The 23,968-nt window shown below is 34.9% G+C and overlaps 1 protein-coding gene across 1 annotated transcript; it reads right to left on the minus strand.

The window, feature by feature from the left end:
* Window positions 1-5,766: 5,766 nt before the first annotated feature.
* LOC103705294 (zinc finger protein-like 1) lies at window positions 5,767-19,798 on the minus strand. The gene is made up of 9 exons (XM_008788952.3): window positions 19,622-19,798; window positions 18,934-19,014; window positions 15,819-15,936; window positions 15,624-15,718; window positions 12,755-12,826; window positions 10,168-10,479; window positions 9,928-10,036; window positions 6,924-7,110; window positions 5,767-6,225 (listed from the first exon to the last, which is right to left on the minus strand). Exons 1-9 carry the CDS (start codon window positions 19,643-19,645, stop codon window positions 6,138-6,140), a joined length of 1,086 nt encoding a protein of 361 aa, XP_008787174.1. The 5' UTR covers window positions 19,646-19,798; the 3' UTR covers window positions 5,767-6,137.
* Window positions 19,799-23,968: the final 4,170 nt, after the last annotated feature.

Here is a 23,968-nt window from a genome sequence, read left to right on the forward strand (position 1 = left end):
CTTGGGAGGTGCTGCAGTTTCTTGGAAATCCTCTAAACAATCTTTAATAGCTAGATCGACCATGGAATCTGAGTTTATCGCTTTAGATAAAGCTGGAGAAGAAGCAGAATGGCTTCGCCAATTTTTAGAGGATATCCCGATGTGGCCAAAACCGGTGCCTGCAATATGCATACATTGTGATAGCCAATCAGCAATTGGAAGGGCACATAGTAATATGTATAATGGTAAGTCTAGACATATACGTCGTAGACACAATACCATTAGACAATTGCTCTCTAACGGAATTATCACTGTTGACTATGTGAAGTCAAAGGATAATATCGCAGATCCACTTACAAAAGGTTTAAATAGAGAGCAGGTAAATTGCTCATCAAGAGGAATGGGGTTAAAGCCTATAAATTGAAAGTCACAATAATGGTAACCCAACCTAGCTGACTGGAGATCCCAAGAACTAGGTTCAAAGGGACAACCGAATTATGTGTGACAACAAAGAGCACTAAAACCCACTCCTGAGATATTAGTGCGCCTGTAGAGGTTATTAGGGTAAGCTATGCTTTTAATGGTTTTCATATACCTGATTAAGTCAGGTTGAGTATGGCAGGATACTCTTAAATGGAAATCACCTATGTGAGTGTGAAGGGGCCGCTTCTATGAGAATGAGTAAGGCTAAGTTCTCTAAAACACTTGCAGAACCAGGTGGTGTTCAGGGCCAAAATGAACACAAAGTAAGAAATAACAATGTTCGAAAGGAAGCTGTGTAATTTCTATTGTCTTGATTTACACGAACGGCTGAACAGTTCAAGGCATCTCGTCCACTGGTTAGCCAAGTAAATCCAATAGTTTTTACTAAGGAAGGTTCAAGGCTAAAAGCTACCTATCTCGATGCAGTTACTTTCATTAGTACTCAATGTCTTTCTCTATGTCTGTATTTGAAATTTGTTTTCTTCAGCCAATTCCAATTCATGTGGGGGATTGTTAGAATATTGAGCATTATGGGAGTTAAGTTTTTAAGCCAAATTAAATGTAGGACCCACATGTTTAATTGAACAGGTCCAACAGGAAACGTATTCTACTCTTTGAGTAGAATAATGTGATATATTCACATGCTCAAATTCGTTAAGTAGTGAATTAGATAATTGGCTTCAAAGTATCAAATTGGTAATGGATTATTGATGGAAAAATATAGATCCTACATTGGGAGAACATATTTCAGTAAATGGTTTATATAGTGGCAGATTTCAGTTTTTAAAACCGTCAATTGTCAACAGTTGTGTCTGTTCAAAGAATTTATTAACTTCCTATAACTGCCATTCGGTTGTAATATATAATTATCCTTCACTCCAGAAATCTGAATCTCTCTAGAAATCTGCAGGATCATTTTTTGAAGTTGCAAACAGATTTTCTGATTTGCTCTCTCTCTCTCTCTGCACTTGTTTCTTTATTCCTTCCAACCCATTCCCCTAATTGAGTACTAAGCATTGAGTTTCAAACAAGGCTTGAAGATTGTAGTGCTTCATCTTCAAGAGGTTTCATACCGTTTTATCCTGGGAGACAAACGTCTATACAAACCTTAAGCACCGAGAGGGAGACGAATTTGTCTTAAGGAAATTGTGTTAAACACAAGACTCGGTTATCAAGTTCAATTGACATTCGAATCATTGTAAGTAGTTATATACAAATTATGTTTGCATTGTTTTTATTTATCTCAAAATTTTAATATTGTAGTATTGATAAATTTACCCCATAACAGTTAGTTAAAAGTTGAAAGGTCTAAATATATTTCCGAAAACCCAAGAAGTCAACAAACACATCACTCATCAACATTTCAATATTTGAGAAAAAAAAAAGGGAAGCAGTGAATCGTTGAATTTATGCCTTCGCCCTTTGATTCATATGGTTAAAAACGTGCCGAACTGAACCAATAATGTCCAAGTTCAATAGAAGTCAAATGGATGGATAAACCATGGAGACAGAAGAATAAGCACATGTCAAACAAACAAAATAATAATTGACTTTCTGAATTCATTCCCCACAACTCCTAAAGTCAACTGCCTTGTTGAAGAATTGAAACATTGGTCGGTTGGATTCGTGGTTCCTACATTAATTCATATAGAAAAATTCCCAAGTATAGAAGGGCTAAATAGCTCGAAAACCATGGCGATAGAGGGCCAAGTTAATATATGTATATATAAAGACTAGTCGACTATTTATGTTCGTTTCCCCATACCCACTATAAGGCCCTGTTTGGGGGAGCTATTGGCAGTAGAGCTGTTAGAAGTAGAGCTGTTGGAAGTAGAACTTTTATAAAAAACTGTTTGCTGTTTGGTAACTACATTTCTAAAGTGCTGTGGCACTTTAACATTTGTTTAGTAAACAAACTGAGAAAGTACTTTTGTATGACAAAATGACTATAAAGGACATTACTAGTATTATACAATAGTGCATAATAAAATATAATATATATTAATACATAAATATATGATATAGTATAATATTAATGTAATGTAACATAATATTATTATAATATAGTACTATAACATTGTATACTATAGGATAATAATTTAATATAATATTAAATTATTTAACATAACATAATATTATATTATATTATATTTATAGTATAATACAATAATAAATGTATAAAATATTATAATTATTAGTATAAATTAATTTTTTACTCTTTTGATGACCATTTATTTCTCTAACAAATTTTCTAGCTAGGTGAAAAAATTGGTTAAATAATTACTAATATTTTTATTTATTTATTTATTTATTATTTTATTTCATTGGAATATATTTATTTATTATTTTATTTATTTATTTATTCGTTCATTTATATACATATTTATTTATTTATTTATTTTCTTTTTCTTTCCTTTTCTTTTTTTCTTCTCTTTTTTTTCTTTCCTTTTCTTCTTTTTTTTTTCTTTTCTTTTTTCTTCTCTTCTTCTCCTTCCTTCCTCTCTTTCCTTCTTCTCCTTTCTTCTTCTCCCGCGAAGCCGGCGGCGCCGGAAGGGGGGCCGGGCCGCGGCGGCCGCGGGAGGGGGGCCGGGATGGCGGGCCGCGGCGGCCGCGGGGGAGGGGGGGCCGGGACGGCGTGCCGCGGCGACCGCGGGCGAGGGGGGGCTCGGGAGGGGGCCGGGACGGCGTGCCGCGGCGACCGCGGGGAGGGGGGGCTCGGGAGGGGGCCGGGACGGCGTGCCGCGGCGACCGCGGGCGAGGGGGGGCTCGGGAGGGGGCCGGGACGGCATGCCGCGGCGACCGCGGGGGAGAGGGGCCCTCGGGAGGGGGCCGAGACGGCGGGCCGACCAGGGAGGCAGCGGCCATGGTGGCCCCTTTCTCCCCTTCCTTTTTTTTTTTTTTTGCTATGTGGTGGGTCGCAGCGGCCGGGGCGACAGGCCGCAGCGGTGGCTGGGGAGCGCGGCCACGGGTGGCCGGCGTGGTGGCTGCCTCCCAAAAAAAAAAAAAAAGGAGGAGGGCCGGCGGCATTGAGGAGAAGGAGATAGAGAGGGAGAGAGAGAGGGGGGATGGTGAGAGAGAAAGAGGCGGTGGGATTGAGATTTTTGGGAGAAAAAAGAAACTTTTAAATGGGGGTATTTTGGTCAAAAATACAGCTTCCCGACAAAGCTGAAAACAGCGTTTTCGGAAAGCTCCAAAATTGAGTTTCTGCCAAAAAGCTGTTTTCAGCTTCCCGCAAAAGCTGAAACAGCTTCTTAGAAATTTTACCAAACACACTTTTTTACCTAAAAGTACTTTTGGAGGGCCAGAAAGTGCTTTTTGGCCCTCCAATAGCTCCCCCAAACAGGGCCTAAGAGGAGCTGTTGGCAGTAGAGCTGTTAGAAGTAGTGTTGGAAGTAGAGCTGTTATAAAAAGCTGTTTGCTGTTTGGTAACTACATTCGTAAAGTGCTGTGGTACTTTGTTTTGTGTTTGGCAAACAAACCGAGAAAGTACTTTTGTATGACAAAATTACCATAAAGGACATTGCATAGTATTATACAACAGAACATAATAAAACATAACATAAATTAATACATAAATATACGATATAGTATAATATTATTGTAATATAAAATAATATTATGTTGATATAGCATAATAGTAATATAATTATTAGAATAAATTAATATTTGGTAATATAACATAATATTAAATTATTTAACATAACATATTAATGTATTATGATATAATGTAATATATATTATATTTATAGTATAATACAATAATAAAAGTATAAAATATTATAATTATTAGTATAAATTAATTTCTCATAATATAACATAATATTAAATTATTTAAAATAACATATTAATGTATTATAATGTAATGTAATATATTACAATATTTATAGTATAATACAATAATAAAGGTATAAAATATTATAATTATTATTATAAATTAATTTTCCATAATATAACATAATATTAAATTATTTAAAATAACATATTAATGTATTATAATATAATGTAATATAATATAATATTTATAGTATAATATAATAATAAAGTTATAAAATATTATAATTATTAGTATAAATTAATTTTTCATAATATAACATAATATTAAATTATTTAACATAACATATTAATGTATTATGATATAATATAATATGATATTATATTTATAGTATAATACAAAAATAAAGGTATAAAATATTATAATTATTAGTATAAATTAATTTTTCATAATATAACATAATATTAAATTATTTAACATAACATATTAATATATTATGATATAATATAATATGATAATATATTTATAGTATAACACAAAAATAAAGGTATAAAATATTATAATTATTAGTATAAAATAATTTTCCATAATTTCCCATAAAATAATTTTCCGCGGTCCAGAGGCTCTTCTTCGTGGTCCATGCTCGAGGAGGACCTCAGCGTGGGCCGCGAGGTTGATGATAAAAAAAAAACAATAGATTGATTTTGGAAGGTATGGAAAAGGATTAAAATTTTTTTCTTCTAAAATGTGGTTCAAGAGATGCATACAAAAATTGAAAAGAAAAATACCTTTTCTTATGGAAGGGAGTCTGACGGCTAGGGTTCTTGGCTCCAGTAGATTTTTAGGTTTATAAAGGGACAAACTATGTAATTATGTTATTTTAATATGGGCATTTTTGTTAAAAATACAGCTTTCCGAAAAAGCTGAAACAGCTTCCTCCCAAAAGCTCCAAATTGGAGCTTCCTTCCAAAAGCTGTTTTCAGCTTCCCGCAAAAGCTGAAACAGCTTTTTCAAAAATTTACCAAACACAGTTTTTCATCTAAAAGTACTTTTGGAGGGCCAGAAAGTGCTTTCTGGCCCTCCAAAAGCTCCCCCAAACAGGGCCTAAGTCAATTGCACCCAAACACCATCAGCTTCAACTGTTGAGTATAAAAAATCATTGCGGAAGAGAGCTCTTCTAGATAAATATCAATTTGTACAAAAGACATATTCTTTTTTAACTTTATATTAAATAGATAGGTAGCAACCAAAATATATAAGGAAAACGAGTACCGCCTGTTAAATGGCAAATCCATAACCATCTCCATATGACTCAAATTCACCTTGATGACAATTTTTTTAAAAACAAGGATCTGGTTCTGAAGTCAGAACCTCACTTGAACATAAAGTGCACATATCCAGAAGCGGAGAGGGCAGACTAATCCAATGAGAGCTTACGTTGCATCTGTTATAGTCCTCAACAACCTTAGGAAACAAACAGATTTTGACAAGCATAAGGGCGACGTTATCTCAAACAGCAAGGCAAGCATGGCTAGCATTCACTGCATCTTATTATGGCAATCATGGCAAAGGAAGACATAATATAAACCAACCTATGAGCACAATAGATCGGGCTATCAGCAGATTACAACTTGCATCCTTCAATCCAAAAGTGGTTATTGTACATGGCTTCTAAGGGAGGGGAATGACTAAAATGAGTAGATAATGATTTGGTAAGCAAAAGTTCTTTGAACATCAGGTAAACAACATTTAACCACTCTATAAGGAGTAGGTAGGTGGCGGTATGTTTGCTACGCCTTAAGAAATTCACAGGAGGGAAATGGCCTGGAATGAAGGCCCAGAAACCAAAAAGTTTATGAAACAATCCCACACAACCCTAGCATGAGAAAAGGCTAAACAGTACCTACTGAGGTTCATCTTCTGGCACTTCTTCACCAAGACTGCGCTGTGCCAATCGATAGTACAGAATGCCCATTGTTGCCAAACATGCCCTGCAGATATACACAGACTTCACATTAAGCTTCTTTGCATGGATTTATACTTACAAATGATCACTCTCTGAGAGAAAGAAGCTTGTGCTGGATAAAAGAGTGATATTCCAGCATAAGACTGAAATACCTAAAACATAACCATCAAGTCATGTCCAGGATGCTTGTTAGGACAAGACACCAATATGCATTGATACGATCAAATCATAAAAAATGATTGCATAACACTAATCAAGTTAGAAAGCAGCCTGGGGCATGTTGGGCACTCTGATAAACTTGGAATATACCAGCAAACATATGAATGTAGTTATATATGAAGAGGGAGCTCCTACCAGTACCTGCAAGATCCTAGGAAATCCTAGAACAGTGCATGAAAACGGACCAAACAAGAAATATTGGAAAACAGAAACATGACGACTAGTGTCTTCAAACTACGATGCAAATGATATTCTGCAAGTTCTGACAGCAATAATATGAATTCAAGAATGGAATGATGGTTTTCTGTTGACTAGCATAACATGTAAATGTCAATTTAGAGCAGCAAAATAAGCTGGACAATTCAACTGTTCATATAGAATAAAGGCTTTCGCATGGTCAGCAGCAGCAAAATTTCCAACTACAATACCAGATCAAGTGTTTGTGCTCAACAACAGCCAGTGAATAAAGAATAGACTTAACGTTAAAAGAATCTAGAACGTTACATGATCGCCATGATGAGTAAGATTTTCCTGGGATCCATCTTTGATGATCTTTGATGCCGCAGACGTCCTTCTGGAACATCATTTGTATTAACTAGATCTTTACGTGGTGGTGCAGTCACTGGTAGAGTTGGCAATGCATTAGACCAGAAAGGTAGCAACATTCTCAGAAACTTATGACGGAAAGGACCTGCAATTCAAAATGGTAACACTTTCACATCAGGTTCCAGTTATTACAGAAGAAACTCGTTATAGCTTGTAGTAAATTAACCATGAAATCTACTTGCATGCTAATATATGATGATTTAGTAAATCACTCCATCTTTGCAAGATCGTCAAGATCCAACTAGAATATGTCAACACATAACCTAATTATTTGTTTCAGCTCACCCCGCAAAAAAAAATATTCCATGTTTGCAAGTTTACTGAGGTCCACTTTGAATCAATTAACGCATTATTACTACTTGCTTTAGCTCAGCCAAAAATAATCTGCAAATTGTAGTTAATCAGTAAACTAAAACTAAATTAAATAAAACACAAGCTGCTTCATGTCCTTAGACATCTAACTAGATCTCATCGGCATGCTTTGCATAGACCTCAAGTGTCCAGGTGTAACAACTATATCATAAAAAACTTAAAAAAAAAGAAAAAGGAAAAGGGGCTTGTATAGAATTCACTGTCACAACATTGGCCACATACTGTTGCATGTCGACCTTGTTTATGTTACAGTTAATATTTATATAAAAATATGTGACACTTTTCTTTTTGATAATAGGTAATATAGTTAATAAATCCACTCTTCTCTCCCCCCCCCCCCCCGCCCCTCTCTCTCTCTCTCTCTCTCTCTCTCTCTCTCTCTCTCTCTCTCTGTGATGGACGAAAAGGCAGGTACAACTTCCAAAATACAAGTGTTTTTGACATATTATCAGACAATCAAAAATACTTGGACCACATTTAAGTTTTATACTGGGTGGATGTACAGTTTCCAATATCTATGATTAATTGCTAGATATATGTTGATAACTAGTAAGTGCATAAACTGAAGATGAAAGCAGAATATGCAGTGGATTTAATCAATGCAGAACAACAATAAGATTCCACACAGGACCATGAAATCATACAACTGCATATTTATTGGAAATTTATCATTGTGTTGGGCCTAATACACAAACAGCTTCTTTTAGGGCTCGAATAGCTCTCAACCTCTAACAGGATTGCTCCAACGACCTGCAAGTCTTGCTAGAATTTTCACCAATAGCTAAGGCAAGCAATTGGCAGTGTGCAGTGGTAGCAGGGAGGAAACCACCTCTCATACTCTGCCTGCATCCAACAAGGCTTAAAACAAGAGTGTTCTTGTGCATGAGGCTCCCATCACTGCAGGGGCTCCCATCGCTGCAGGGTCCGGGGAGGGTGTCAGATTGAGGCAGCCTTACCCCCAAGTGAGGAGAGGTTGACCATGCTTCAAACTGGTGACAACCAGGTCACAATGGAGCAACGTTATCGTTACACCAAGGCCCTCCCTCTCCCTGCATCCAACAAGGCTCTAGGGAAAAAGGTTGTATATTTCTTAAGCCATAGCTAGTATGCGCAAACATCATCAGGGTCCTAAAAATGATCATACATATAAAATCACAAATATATATACACACACACAAACAAGTGATATAAGTAATATAGTCTCTAAATTAATGTGAAGTATAAAAAGAACACTCAGAAATCGTTTTCTTCATTTGAGCATACCAAGATTTAGTACATATAAATGGATCCCATCTTGAACAACTTAGATCTTGTTATAGCATATGCATAAGGAATTCACATTAGCTAAAAATTATTAATGGATGAAGACCAACCTGGCAGCCCCTACCAACCCAGTAAGAGATTCAGACCTCAGCCACCTCGAGGGTTCAAAGACACCATGGAATCTACCGGACCTGACAAGGGCAGGACCTTAGTCCAGCCTGTGCCAGACAGAAGTCCACAAAGATGGACTTCTTGTCCTGCCAGGACCTCCTTGGCAGCCCCTTATGACCCCAAGCAGAGCATCCAGCCCTTGGCCGCACAGGAGGTGGTGTAGGAGCATATAGATCTGGCACAGGCGGGACACAAGTCCAGACTGCACCAGACATGGGTCCACACGTAGACAAACTCAGGTCATGCCTGGGCCAGGAAAGACCTCAAATTCAAGGCTATAGCATATGCCATAAAAAAGGTCCAAAAACAATTATACTTGAGAATTAGCTGGATAAGAATGGAACAAATCCTATATGCAGAGAATCATAATATCCAGTTTCTGCAATGGACATGACAAGTGACTGCAATATCGACTGCAAAAATACAGCCTTGGTCTACAACTTGAACCTGTTTCAGCCACATATATGGGCAACTGCTCGAGCACAGCATGCCTTTGTAGGATTTAAAGAAAGGCATAAACATGAAGACAAGGTGCAAAACTGTGAAGGTACTGAAAGAGTAAAAGAATCAAACAGAGCAGGAATTTCTAGAAGTCAATCAAATTCAAGGAAAAAGGATACCATCAGATGACAGCAACAAAAAAAAAAAAAAATCTTTTGATAGCTACATGTTTAACAAACACTGCATTAAGAGAACTTAACATTTTACGTCAACAAAATTGAACAAAAACACAAACTGCCATGAGCAATGAAACATGCTAACAGAACATGTATCAGTCATGGTTTTGCAACGTCCATAATGATCAAAGATGGGCAACCACACTAGCCTTGTAGAAATGAGGGATCTGAAGGTACCATACAAATTGCACTTCTAACTGTTTAGTTATTATAGGAACCAATCAGGAAATAAGATTAATCGCATCAATCTCACACAGATGAAATAAGGCTTAGTGTCGTTTATCAGGAAACAAAAAGGCTTAGTGTCCATGTTAATAATCTCAAGCTAGACAATCCTTATTGAGTCAAGAGCATGCCAATCACGTAGCAGAGAGAAATTATGTTTAGGGAAATATTTAGCTTTTTTCCATATAACTTACCTCTTTTCGTGTACTTTTTATGTGTTCCATCTTCATCATCAGCATAATATGATATTTCTGAATTTTGTCTGTCAACATGGTAAGTGCCCTTCCTTGTGGTAGCACCGGGCTGCATGACGTTAAAACACAAGATCATAGTGCCAGGCACCATTTACATTTGTATGAATGCACCATTTATGAACTTAAATTTACACAAAAAGTACTAAAAGATGGTTGATCATTGGCTCAGATATCACTTACACCCTTGGGGCTCACACTTTTGATGAAGTTGGGCTCTTGGTCTGGCTTAAATTGGTTTCCTAACGAACTAGGACCATCTATTTCAACAATCTCCGGTTCTGAAAGTTTAGTAGAACCTGTTCCAGCAGCGGAGTATACTTCATCTGAGTATTTTGCTTCTTTGGTAAATGAATCTGCACGACTTTTATCGCTATCTTCAACACCAGATACATGCATAAGTGGATCCGAAGCAAAAGCAGGAGGAGGAACACGGCTCTCCACTGCAGGCAATGAAACAAGGTGATTTCCAAATACATTTTTCTCCAAGCCACTCTGCAAATGTCAGAAACCATGTGGAATAAGTTTGAAGAGTCTTAACAACTGTTACTGAGTTGATGTCTTGACAAGGCAACTAAAATACGCTAAGCAATGGCTGAAAATGCAAGATGATTAACATAACTAAAACTCAATAAGGAAACAAACACAAAATCAAATATTCAAAATGAAGGACATTTGAATAAATGGATTTTCAAAAAAAATGTAGCTTAGGAACTGCTTAGATCACTTTCTAATATAAACATTTAAGAAAGGAAGCAGAATAATTTATGATATATGATCATATTAAAGTTTTGACAAGCTTCATTTTCTTTAACAGAATGTTGAACCTCAATGCCCATTGCATAAAAATCAAAAACACTAGGTTGATATTCAGTTTGTGTAGAATCTCATGCACCATTCATGAGATAAAGTGGTGCAGTCCTGATAAATTTTTATTTAGTTCAGTAAGCTGATTAATAATTCCATTATTTTAATCCATAACAAAAAAACAACCTTTCATGTGTGAGTAAGCTTGTGAATTACTGCTTGACATCAAACTCTAGAAAATTGAGAGAGAGTGTGAGAGAGTCGAACGATCATGAAGTAGAACAGCTTCTGAACGAAAGAACAGGAAACATATCTCATCTTCTTAAGAACTCTGGGTGCTAAAACGAACACCCAAAAGAAGCTAGATAACATAGGGAACAGGATCTGATGTCTTGAAGCATAAATTTAAATCTAAGAAGGGCAAGTTGTAGTACATGGACTCGAATAGCCAGATATACGATAGATCTAGCTTCTGAAAGATTGATATGATACCCAAAAGGCTAGATATCTGGAAGGCCTGGAATAAGATTAAACTCACAAGGAGAATTAATGCACCAAAAAGTCTATGTAGGACACAGGATATAGAAACCTCGAATCTAGAATTCTTGAATATGAGATCCAAAACTTACTTCCAGGATTGAACTTTATGCAACGAATCAAACATTCAGCATGATCCCACAAGTTAATCTTTATAAAAGAGAAAGTTCACACAAATCTATGTGGTCAGGCCAAAGTTTTTAATACGTGATATCTCAGAAATATCAGTAGGCCACTGAAACCGAGATAAACAAAGATACCAGTTTATCTCGGCCAAGATTGAAAAGGAAATTTTTTTAAAAAGAACATAATTTCCATGATTTCTGGATATGCAGGCCGAGACATAAGAACTAATATAATATACTGGAAACTTAGCTGACATCACAAATACATCATTTGTTCCCTTTTATACATGGACTGTGGCATATAATAGCCTTAACTATTTGCAGAGTCATTCTCCTCAAAACTTAAAAAAAAACAAACAAACAGAGAGAAAAGAATATTTTCCACATCCATGTAACCTCTTCCCTTCTATTCTTTTAGGACCCCCTTTCATCTCAACAATGGCAAAAAAAAAAAAAAAAATCTTCGTTCATCATTGTTGCCAAAGCTAACTACGAGATGAATCATTCGCCTCAACAAGTGGCCTTTACTGCCCAGCCATAGCGACTCTCCAGACACCAGCGCGGCAACACCTCCATCACACCCTCCACTGCTCACCTTCCTCCACAAAGTCCCTATTCTGATGCCAGGTTTTTTTGAACCTGCAAGATCTACAAATCTTGGCAGATAACCTCTACCACAATTGTTTCCTAATTACAGTCTCCAAAAAAGATAGGTCACCCCTTAATATGGCTTAAGAAAATCCTAAGACAAATGATAATAAAACTAGTAATCTCAGCCAGTATCTTGATATTGTATCAGCCGAGAAATTGGGATATAACAGTTTATAGCAGCCAACATAAGCTGATATTTAGAACATATTGTATCGTTAGATGCCCGAGACCCATATAACTGATATCTCGCCGCAATATCAGCCAAGATGGAAACCTTAGGTTAAGCATGTCTGGAAATAAACAATATAATTTCATTGCAACTACCATCCAGCCCTAAATTGGTGAGGATTATTAAAAAAGAAAAGAAAAGAAAAGAAAAACTAGGACACCTATATGCAATTATGCATAGATAGTCACAATAATCAGAAATATTCAGAATGTATCATGTCATTAAAGTGTATACTTATTTACTGATGTCAAGCAGCAGAAATTATTTTAACATATTGTTGCCTATTTGATCAACGATTTAGCACTTACATGGAATAAACATATCGTGAAACCAACCCATATATATGAGAAAAGGCTTATGGTAGGAAAAGAAAACAATAGCATGCTGATAACTCTAGAAATAAAATTTATGATGGTCTTACCTGGACTATTGCTTCCTTGAGTTTTGAATGGAGGTGAGATCCTGTATCTTTAATGCTTATAGGAGGCCATATCTGCAAAAAAAAAAGTGCTTTTCTTGATATTAAACAAATTCATTGACTGATTTTCAAGGCAGATAAATATAAAAGTAGAATAATTTCATAGCAGTTGATTTAAAGTTGAAAGGGATCAATATCATAATCTGCAGCAAAAAGCATTCTTCCCTCCAAAGTTCAAAGGGTTGGCAAAGTCTTCCAGCCTTCCACCCTCACTTCAAGATGTATAAACTAAGGAAAAACCATCATATGACACCTAGTGCTTTTGAGTGTGTGGTTTGCCAGTGATATGATGATAATTCTAAATTCTAAAACGTAATTTTCTGATGTTTGCTTTAAGCACAGCAATTTTAAGTAGAGAGCAGATTAGGAAGAACTAGAAGGGTTCAACAGTACAAGAGATAGAAAACTTAGTGGACACTAATTGAGGTTGAAGAGTAGAGGTATGAGGATGGTCCAGGTGTGGCATCAAATTATAAACATTCTCACTAAGGTACAGAATAAAAGAAAGTAAATCAAGCATTCTTCTTGGTGCTGTAAGGCTGTCACTAAGTGCACTCAAAGGATTCACTGGGCTTGGCATACAATATTAGAAATGGCCAGGCATATAGGATACTAGACCACTCATGGCTTTTTGATATACAAATTAGGTATAAGCCTATTTACATTATTAACTGAGGTTTATGCAGGTGAGCTAATTGCACATAATAGCTGGAATGTACAAAGGCTATGGGATGCCCAGACAGTTGAGAAAAACATTAGCATACAAAACTCCTATATATATGTTATGGATGGTTGGCGACAGGCTACTACCATACATGGTAAAAGGCTTTCCAGATCCATCTACAATTTTGTGGCTCAACAGGAACACTATATTTGTAGGGGGCAATGGTACAATTTCAAATTTCTTATGGAAACTACCTGCTGCTCTAAAAGTTAATTTTTTTTGTTGGCGGCTTATTTCTTGAAGATTACCAACAAATGTGTGGTACAGATTGATCTTTTCTTACTTTGTTGACATATGTTGTAAGTTTAATCTTGTCGGTCAGAGGACATCTGACAATTCCTTTTTGAGTGTAGATACTCGCAAGAAATCTGAATGCTCTTAGGATGCAACGAGGATGGCAACCTATGGATTGGACTCAGGCCAGGGATGGGGATGGGGATGGGGATGGCTCGGTCCTAAAACTGTGTTGGTGTATCAATCCCAATCTGGGCTATGAGTTTCTTTGCTACCACTTGCTGGTTCATTTGGCAATCTTTGAAAGGCTTCTATTGCTCAAGAGGAGCTTGAATGGGTCCAATGGGAGCTTCCACCATAGCATAGTACAAAAATAACACTGATGGATTGTGAAGACCTATGCGGGCGTGTGTTTAGTCCCACATTGGTTATTCGCTAGGTAGATCTTGGATACTTATACAGGATCAAGAAACCCAAATAATACCTTCCGGCTAGCCACTTTGGGTGAGGTCCTAGGTTGTTACAAATGGTATCAGAGCGGACCCGGCCTATGACCTATATGGACTAGGAGACACTGCAGCACGGATCCATTGGGGCTGACCACGGGCCAATTGTGATGTTTATGATTAGATTTGAATTGATTTAAACCTTTAGCCTAACGAGGACGTCACGGCTTGAACGGAGGGAGTATGTGAGAATCCGTACGGACGGTCTCACATTGGTTTGTTTGCTGGGTAGATCTTGGGTACTTATACAGGATCAAGAAATCTAAATAATACCTTCTGGCTAACCATTTTGGGTGAGATCCTGGGTTGTTACATGGATCTTCTGTAATTTCAGATAGCAGAGTTGCAAGAGCAGTAGTTCTCATCCATGTTCATGTTGGGCGGCCCATCATGGCCCAATGTATGATTCTCAACTCAGATTCCTCTCTCCTAGCTAAGGCTTGGATCTTCATGAGGCCTTGTCCTTCATAAGGCCATGTCCTTGGCATGACACCACCAGCTTCAACAGGTCATCATTGAGAGTGATCATCTTGACATGTGGGATTTTATGAGATGGGGTGAGCCCATCCCTTCCACTATCATCGCTGATTGCCACAGCCTTATGAGGGATTTCGTGGATCTTCAACTTCGGCACATATACCAGATGCCAACCATGCAGCCAATTGGGTTGAAAATCACTCTAGAACATTGGGAATTATATGAACCATGGAGAGCATATTTGATGTTTTTGGAAGACGCCGTAAGAATGTAATGGTCGCTGTTATAGCCCTCTTTTATTTAAAAAAAAAGGAGTTTCTACCACAATTTACTTTGAATTAAAAAATTATCTTTCTTCATAACTTTATGAATCAACTAATACAAATAATAATCTTAGTAGTAAATTGAACATTATGATACAATGTTCGTGAAAATATGAAGTTTTTTTTATATCTTTATCTCGATTTTTATATTTTGTGGTAAAGCATTTTATCTCCTTTTCTTATCTTTTACCTACTATATTTTCTTAGGTTTTTATCTGTATAGGTAAGACAAAGCTGACCTCAAATATAAGCATCTCAACTTTGGGTTAAGGTTGTCAGGCATTTGGATAACAATTCAGAGCATATATACCCAAATGATAAAGCATGATAGACTTGAATTTTCTACAGAAGTAAACTTGTTAACTGTCCCCACCCCCCTCAAGTTGTGTAGATTGCGGATGCCATTAGACAAAATCCATTTTCTTTCCTTTTGCTTTGGCCATTCAAGAAACAAGAAAATACTATTGAACTACTACTTGCTAGACAGAAGAAATTTGTAATTTAATAAACACAACAAAATTATGCAAAGATCCTCCCATGCATCTTACAGGTGAAGAACATGCAGGACAAATATATCCTGCTGGAGCAGTTTGTGGTGGATAGCTTTGAATATGCGACACCAAACAATTTGTGTGCACAAGATCTGAGACAAGCAAAAGAGAAGCATCTTAGGTTTACTACATTTTGTGGAGCATGCTTTCTTGAAAGCTAAATTATAAATGTATAGGTGAAGAATCACATACGCAAGCAACCCAGTCGAGTAGTCTGATCATTTCCAGCTTCGAGCGCAGCATTACAGGAGGAGCATGTAGGAGGCCAATCATACTCTCCATCAACTACCCAATCAGAGTATTGTTTGACCTAAAAGATCGATAAAAATAAGTGTGATAGACCACTAAATAGGAATATATTTATGCTGGTGCACTGCAATAAAGCTATAATATTGGTTGTTTCATGTATATGTAAATGCAGATCTGTTTACACACTTATCTGTCTACCAATACATGTTATATGTGCACAAACATGTTTCAGTGCAAATTATAAAAAGAATGCACAATATCCTATGAAAAGATACAAACAAAAAGTTAAAGTTACAAAAGAAAGGGAAAGGGAATATAAAGCTGACATGCTTGGACGCTGCTATAAAGATATTTACATAATTATGATAATCAACAAAAGATGCTTAAGAGATGGTTTATCTCCAAAGGATGAACCTAACTGGTGAGTTTTAGGCACTTGCAAGTTCGAGTAAGAAATAACTTTCATTGACAATGGTAGTTAAAAAAAGGATCAAGATTTTTGCCGCACAACTAATCTTGCCACTCGAATATGGACCAGTATAAAATGCTGAGTTATAAAAAAAATTGGAATGGACTGTGCCGGTGGGTCAAATAACTTATATTCACAAGCTCTTTCTAGATTACCCCCAAGCCCAAAATGCTTCAACATATATAACCATCGTTCAACAAATCCTTTTGCCCTCTCCCAGTTCTTCATTTCCTCCATTCATGAGGCTAGGTGATAAAATTGCTCCCTGTAATTGGGATTAATCATTGGTAGGTTAGCTGCTTTTTACGAGAGAGAGAGAGAGAGAGAGAGAGAATCACCATCCATACCCAGATGCATGGTTATGAACTTATGATCAATTGAACACTTTTCTTGATGTTCAGTGAGATACAAGGTATTGTGCCCTTATTTATCTAATTTCTCGATGAATCCAAAGTCCTTGAGTACCCAACTCTATTCTAAAGCAGGTTTTTGTTGCCAATCTTTGTTCAGAATAGGAAAATACAGGTGGAAGAGAAGCAAAGGAGGCAGAAGAGATTAAGGAAGAAGACGAGGATGACAAATAATCGTACGAAGTCTCTAATAACCTGGATAACAGGATAAGTTCTTTTTTCCTTTTTCGTTCATTTTCTTTATCATCTATCTTTTTGCCATGTTGCAAAAACATGAACATAAGTTTTTTCCAATCACAATTTCAAAAAGACTATGCCATCAATCAGAAGACAGTGAAGAAACATAAGGGATATGAAACTGGGTCGTTATAATGATTTAATGAGTATTCTGTTCACTATTCATGCAGCAAACTGTTGGATCACAACGCAAATTTCCTTTTGCCTCTATGCCTTTTTTCCTGGGAAGCCTCCAGTAGAACATATGTAGGATTGTTTATGAGAAAATGATTCCATTTATGATTAACTGATTCCATAACTAAGACAAATATATCAAAGAGAGAGCAGAAAACATGGGTCAAGAGATGGCTTATTTGATTGCTAGAGGAGGGCAGTTTCAAACTTGACAAGGTTGTGGGCAGTTGGGTAGCTGTCTAGGTGCGTTCTGTGCTGTGCAAAACTCAATGATTTTGAAAAGCTTTGAACTACTTCTATGCCCACCATCAAACCACATAATGAGTTAAAAAGTGCTCCTTAAAACTTTTGTGTTTTTCGGGCTTCTAAGATGCCTTCTTTTCATCCAAAAACCTGAAAACTTTTTTTCTTTCTAGCTAGTACTTATAACACCTAGATGGTTTGCCACATACATATCTCCAAAGCTGTTTAAAGACCATAATTATGAATTTTTAAGAGGAGGTGTTTCAATACATATGAATAATATCTGTGGAATGTGCATTTTGTACATATTCTTTGTAAATGTAATCATAAAAAGCATGCATTATGTCAATCAATTCCATGCCGTACTGTATGGACTCTCTTTCTAGTAACTTTCTCTAGTTGATTGAGATAACTAAAATTATATTTATGTCTCTGATATTCAAATAGAAACTTTGTTTCTAGATTATTAGTCCCCATCTCCAAAACCACCACCAAAAGAAAAGAAAAGAAAAAAAGAAATCCTTGCTGCAGCACTGGCTATGATTTAAATATTCGAATAAGGCCATAAAGTCTCTGCTTCAGGTATCTATTAATTAAGCATAAAGAGAGTGATCTCAACAATCATGAGAGGCAATTGTGGGAGGTGACCATGACTAAATGTAAACTTCAAAATGTCACCATGATGCTTCACAGAGGTGAACTCTGGCGACTTTATCTTACTCTGAAATTGAGGCAACAATCTAGAATGTTTATATAGTGCAGACTAGAGTATGGCACATGCAATGCATGTTGCCACGGAACCGTGGAAAGACAAAGGCATAAAGCATCACAAATGCACTTTCCTCCAAAGTTTCAGTCATAGAATAGAATGGATAAAACTGCAAGAAAGGAATATGGATAAGAACTTTACCTTGGAGTGGTGGTGTTTAGAAATTAGAAGCTACAATGGATAGTTATCTCTTGTTATATTTGCTATATTATCGTCATTTTATTTTTTATTTTTTTTTGTATTTTGTACTTTGCTTCTTCTTCTCTAAAATTCTTGAAGCCATTATTGAGGTATTCACATGACACTATTAGGAGAGAAGAAACAAGCATCAAATTGCACTAGTCTGATTCTTATTTCAAATAAAATAAATGACATCAGCTGTAATTGACAACAAGAAAGCATATGATATGGAGGCTGTGAAAAGTTTGTAGGAACCAATATACATAAGAAAGGGGACATGCAAAACAACTTGCATGCTGCAACATTTCAGAAGTTAAATCATGTTCATGATGTTGCCTCCATAAAATCCTTATAAATCAAGTGAATTGCGTAAACTCGCCAAGCTGCAAACTTGATACCTTCATGAATATAATTATCATCTATGGAATGGCAGATTTTGTTCATACTAAACATTATTCTGGATGTGATGATTTTGTGCATGAATCATGAGTTCAGATGGAACATTTTTCCTTGCAATCATAATATACCAGCAAAAAATTGTATCTGCATTGGTATGACAAAAGTCCAGATGGTTACCACGCAGATTTGGTGTTCTGTAAAACAGATGCATTCCCCGCAGACAGGTACCTTGTGAACAAAGCAATAAAGCCTAGTCGCCTGAAACCAAAATGCTCCATTACTAGTTATCCAAAGAACAATTAAAAATCAGAAAACCCAAAGATCAGATATCAAATGAAACTATGAAAATCGTTGAGTACAACTAATCATCCTATGCAACGCCAAAATCTACGGAAAAAAGCAAGCACCAGATTTTACTTCATAGATCCATAGTTTCTCTATCACGAAGAAAACCTCAACATCCAATCAATCCAAAACCGTAAAAAGAGACTTTTTCACCCGCTCCATTCTGAAACACGATTAGCGCATTGTAAATCAGCTGAATTTGTACCCTAATTGCATCAATTCTTGTAAAAGTGGCTGATCTCAACCGCTGGCAAACCCAATTCGAAGCAAACCACTCAAACAGATACCAACCAAACGAATAACCGATCGAGCACATTCACAACAATAGGCAACAAAACAAAGCCATCGATCTCAACACACCCGCACAGTTAACGGTTTCTACGAATGAAAGAAATCTCTCTTCCCAATTCTCCGCAACCCATTAAAAAATTGAGGGAAAATGAGAACAAAATCAATTAAAATCGAATTTAATATTAGACTTAGGGGAAGAAGAGAGCTTAAGGGATTGAATCCCGAATACCTTGCGACATTTGCAAACAACCATCGCTTCTACCACAAATCTCGAGAAGAATAACCGGATCTTGGCGCTGAGAGAATCGAAAAGGGATCGGAGATTTGTATGGCTTCGAGAAGGAAGGGGGAGGCAGAGGGAGAGAGAGATCTGAGAGCAGAGTGGTCAGGGACTCCGCGAGGAGAGTGGCATTTCGTAATAAAAACAAACATTTTATCTATTAAAGAAGGAAACGCGTGCATCGGTTGAGAGCAAGGAAAGGAAGAAATCAGAGCCGTTGATTGGAGATCGCGAGGCTGGGAACGCAGATCCACGTGTTTGGAGACCGCCGATATGGGTAGGATGGGGGTCCGGACTCCGGGGGCTTGTTATGACGGTCGCCCGTTTTTAATTGAACGGCTTTTGTTTGTTGATTGATGTGATCCTGACCGTTAAATTTACATCCAACTGCTTGGAAGGCGTACCGTGTTCTCGAACCTCCGACTATAGCGGCTAGCGATGGGTACTGACTATTGAGGTGGATTTTGGTGCGTATGTAACTCGAGGGACAGGATGATGGTATGAGTATAAAGAATTCAAAACCCTTGAAGATTAAAATAAAAAGGTTGCTAGGAGTGGCCAGATTGCCATGACAAAAAACCAAGTTATTCACCATAAATCACCCAGTTTTGTTCTAATAATAACAAAATATTATAGAATGTAACAAAATATGCATCATATAAGAATGTTAATAATAATATCATTAATTCTGGTATTAATATAATGAGATTATTTGATTATAATAATATTGATATTAATATTAATATTAAATTATTAATAACAATATTATGTTTGTTTTGCTAAACATTAAGATGATAATATTATTGTTAATAAAATTAAATTATCTTAATAACATTTACTAATAATTTCAACGTTATCGGTGTTAAAAATGATATAATTAGATTTAATTTAGAATAGTTATTCCTATTTTAACCAAAGGACACCTAATTTGACTAAAATTTTAAATTTTAGAATAAATTCATTATTATGTTGTAACTGAAGTTTTTAACCCTTTTTTTGACTCAAGACATAAAATATTTTTAGATCTTAGAATACTTATCTAACAAGTGTTGGAAAACTGAAATCTGATATATGTGAGAAAAATTATACTTTTGAAATGTCATATATTTGAAATGGACTTCATTAAACTTTGACCATCACATTTGATAAATTTTTGGATCTTAAACCTATATCAAAATTGACCGGCTAAGAGTTTGGGTTCGGGATCACTGATCCAACTACCGAATCAATTAGTCCAATCAAATTTAAATAGATGATATATTAAAAATAAAAATTATATAATTACAATTAATAAAAATTAAATATATACACTAATTGATGATTTTTTAATTAAAAACTACACTACAGACACATAAGTCAACATTCTACTCTACTATTTAGTTACACCATAAATAAAAAATAGCCATTAACCGCTTGATATTTATTTAAAAAAAATATATTACAAAAGGAATATATATTAAATTTAGTTATACTTTTCATAATTAGAATAGAAAAGTTTGAAAATATTAAAAATTAAATGAGTATAAATATATTTTTATTCCCTAACAAAGAAAAAAGAATTGGTTATTATTGTTATGGAAATAATTGATTATGGAGACCTATTTAAAATAGCTTTAATGAGATAGAACAAGTATAATAAAACTTGTTAGCAAGCTCATGAAATAAATTATATAGTGGTTGAGAGTTTATTTCTCTAAATTGAAGTTTAACTATTCGAAACCATATTTTAATAACTATTTTTGATACTTCCATCAAAACCCAATTCATTAATTTTTCTGGAAAATTGGCCAGGTTAGTTGTTTTTGACTAGTTTAATCATATTTCTGATCCCAAATAAAAACTGAACTTAAAGAAAATAATGAACATTACAAACGTTCAGGCTTTAGAATTGGGGCTATTGACAAAATGTTAAAACAAAGGCTTCTTCCATAGTCATATATGATTTAATATATAATATGATCCAAAGAGGTCTATTTCTATTGATTTTTATCTCCTTTTATATTTGTGTTACCTCCATAATCTCCTGTTCTTATTATCATATCGACCGCTACCTTCACAAAGCTAATGATAACTCTTAGAACCTATTTTTCTTCCTTACTATCCAAATTCTAACCCTAAATTAAATATAGCCATTACCACAGAATCAAAATTATCCTATGGTAAAATACTACTTGAAGAGTTTATTATTCACTATATAGCAATTTTAATAAATTTTTTTGGGAAGATTTTTGCATCAAAATATCTTTACATAATTTATAATTATAATATTTTTTAAAAAAATATTATCAGCATATCCTCTTCAATAAATTCATCACCTAGATGGAATTTTTTTTTGTTTTTTAACCTAGACTCTATTAAGGTGATCCCACATATACAAAAACATTGATATACATATCTATATTATATGTATGCACTAGGTGATTAAGAAAAAAGAGAGCCCGAGTTTTAAATTTTTTATAAGGTATTTTATTATTTAAAAAATCAATGATCACTCATCCAAATCGCAGTGTTGCAATATTATCTTGATTTATGCAATTAAAACTTGCTTTAAAAATAATATGTTTAGAGGTTTTGTAACTTATGCATTAAATTAATATATGATATAAATGATTTTAATAATACAACATGATGTTTTGCTAGATCCAAGCAAAATGTCCAATGAAATATCATGTAGATAATATTTTAAAATATTATATCATATCTATATAAATTTTCAATTTGCATGCTTTGACATGTTTTTCAACATATAATTAATTTATTCATTTTTTTGGAATCAAAGTATAGTTCGGGGACTATCAAGCATGTGGCAGACCTCTATGTATTTTTATTAGTGTGTATTATGATCACCTGGTGTGGACTTTTAATTTTGATTGCCCATTTTTTTAATTATATTTAATTATTTATCAATATTTACTATTTAGTATATAGCTAACTCTTATCCTGTGCTTGGCACAAATGATGGATTGGAGGAAGAATAGATAGAAGAGGAATGATGGATGAGAAAGAGGAAAGATAGATTTTCCATCCATTCCTCCATGTGTTTGGTAAAACATAAAAGAATGGATAGCAATGAGTCTCTCCTTTATTTTGGTATAGAATAAATGGAATAAAGAATAGATGATATTTATATAACATTTTTACTAAACTATACTTTGATGAAAAAGATGAAAAGGTGTTAGGGTTTTGTTACAAAATTAATAAAGAATAATTTTGTCAATATTAGAAATTTATCCCTCACATGCTCTACCCATTCTTCCTTGCATTATTTCAATTTGGAAGAATGCAAATTGGCAGACTATGGATGGATAATCCTTTTTTTTAATCTTTTTTCTTAAGATTTTTTGAACCAACTGGTGAATGGGGTCTATCCAACCTTCCAACCCCATCCTTCCACCCTTTTATCATCCTAACCAAACATAGGATTAGTTTATTTGCATAATCATATTTATTAAGTATAAAAATGCAAAACATTTTTAAGGTATTATTTCATACAAAAGATATGATAATATATCTCATATAAAATATAAAAATTTGTATTTATATCATTTTTTTCTTCACATGATTCATATGGTCATAAAGAATGGATAAACTTTTTTTATTATTATTTCTATGTTCATACTATATTCTATTATCGTTTTTTTTCTTCATATGTTTCTCATTTTGAACTACTATAATCAATTGGTGCTCATGCATTTAAAACTTTATGATAGATTAGAAAAAATTGAACTTATAGATAGTAATAACTATAGTCTAATATGCCATTTAGATTTTTAAATAAAATTAACTTAATTTTCAATTGGTTAGATAATATTTAGTACCATGTAATCATGAGATTAATATATTTTTTATGATCGTCTGATTGGACATATAGATTATTATATAATATGCAAATTAAAATCATAACTAATATTTTTTGTACATTTTAACCTAGTCTTTAAGTATTAGTTTCTCATCTTCTCAAAATAAATTAACAAACACTATAAAGTAATATATTTTTCATTTAAGAACTCTCATAAATTTAATAAAATATAATTTTGAAGTTGTAAATCTTTCAACCTATCAGTTAAAGTATTTAACAATTTAACTATTCAATTAATGGCTATCAGAGATTGATTTTCAATAAATTTGATCATCTTAACAAACTTGCTAAGGTAATTATGTATATGTATGCTATCATGGATCCCCAACATTTACAAAATAAACAATTGCAAGTAATTTTAAATAGAGATTATATGATACAACATATCACAAAATTCTAAATTAAGGTAATAATGTTTATACCACGATAAAAAAAAT

This window comes from Phoenix dactylifera, chromosome 6 (assembly GCF_009389715.1).
Source record: "Phoenix dactylifera cultivar Barhee BC4 chromosome 6, palm_55x_up_171113_PBpolish2nd_filt_p, whole genome shotgun sequence".
Lineage (NCBI taxonomy): Eukaryota > Viridiplantae > Streptophyta > Magnoliopsida > Arecales > Arecaceae > Phoenix > Phoenix dactylifera.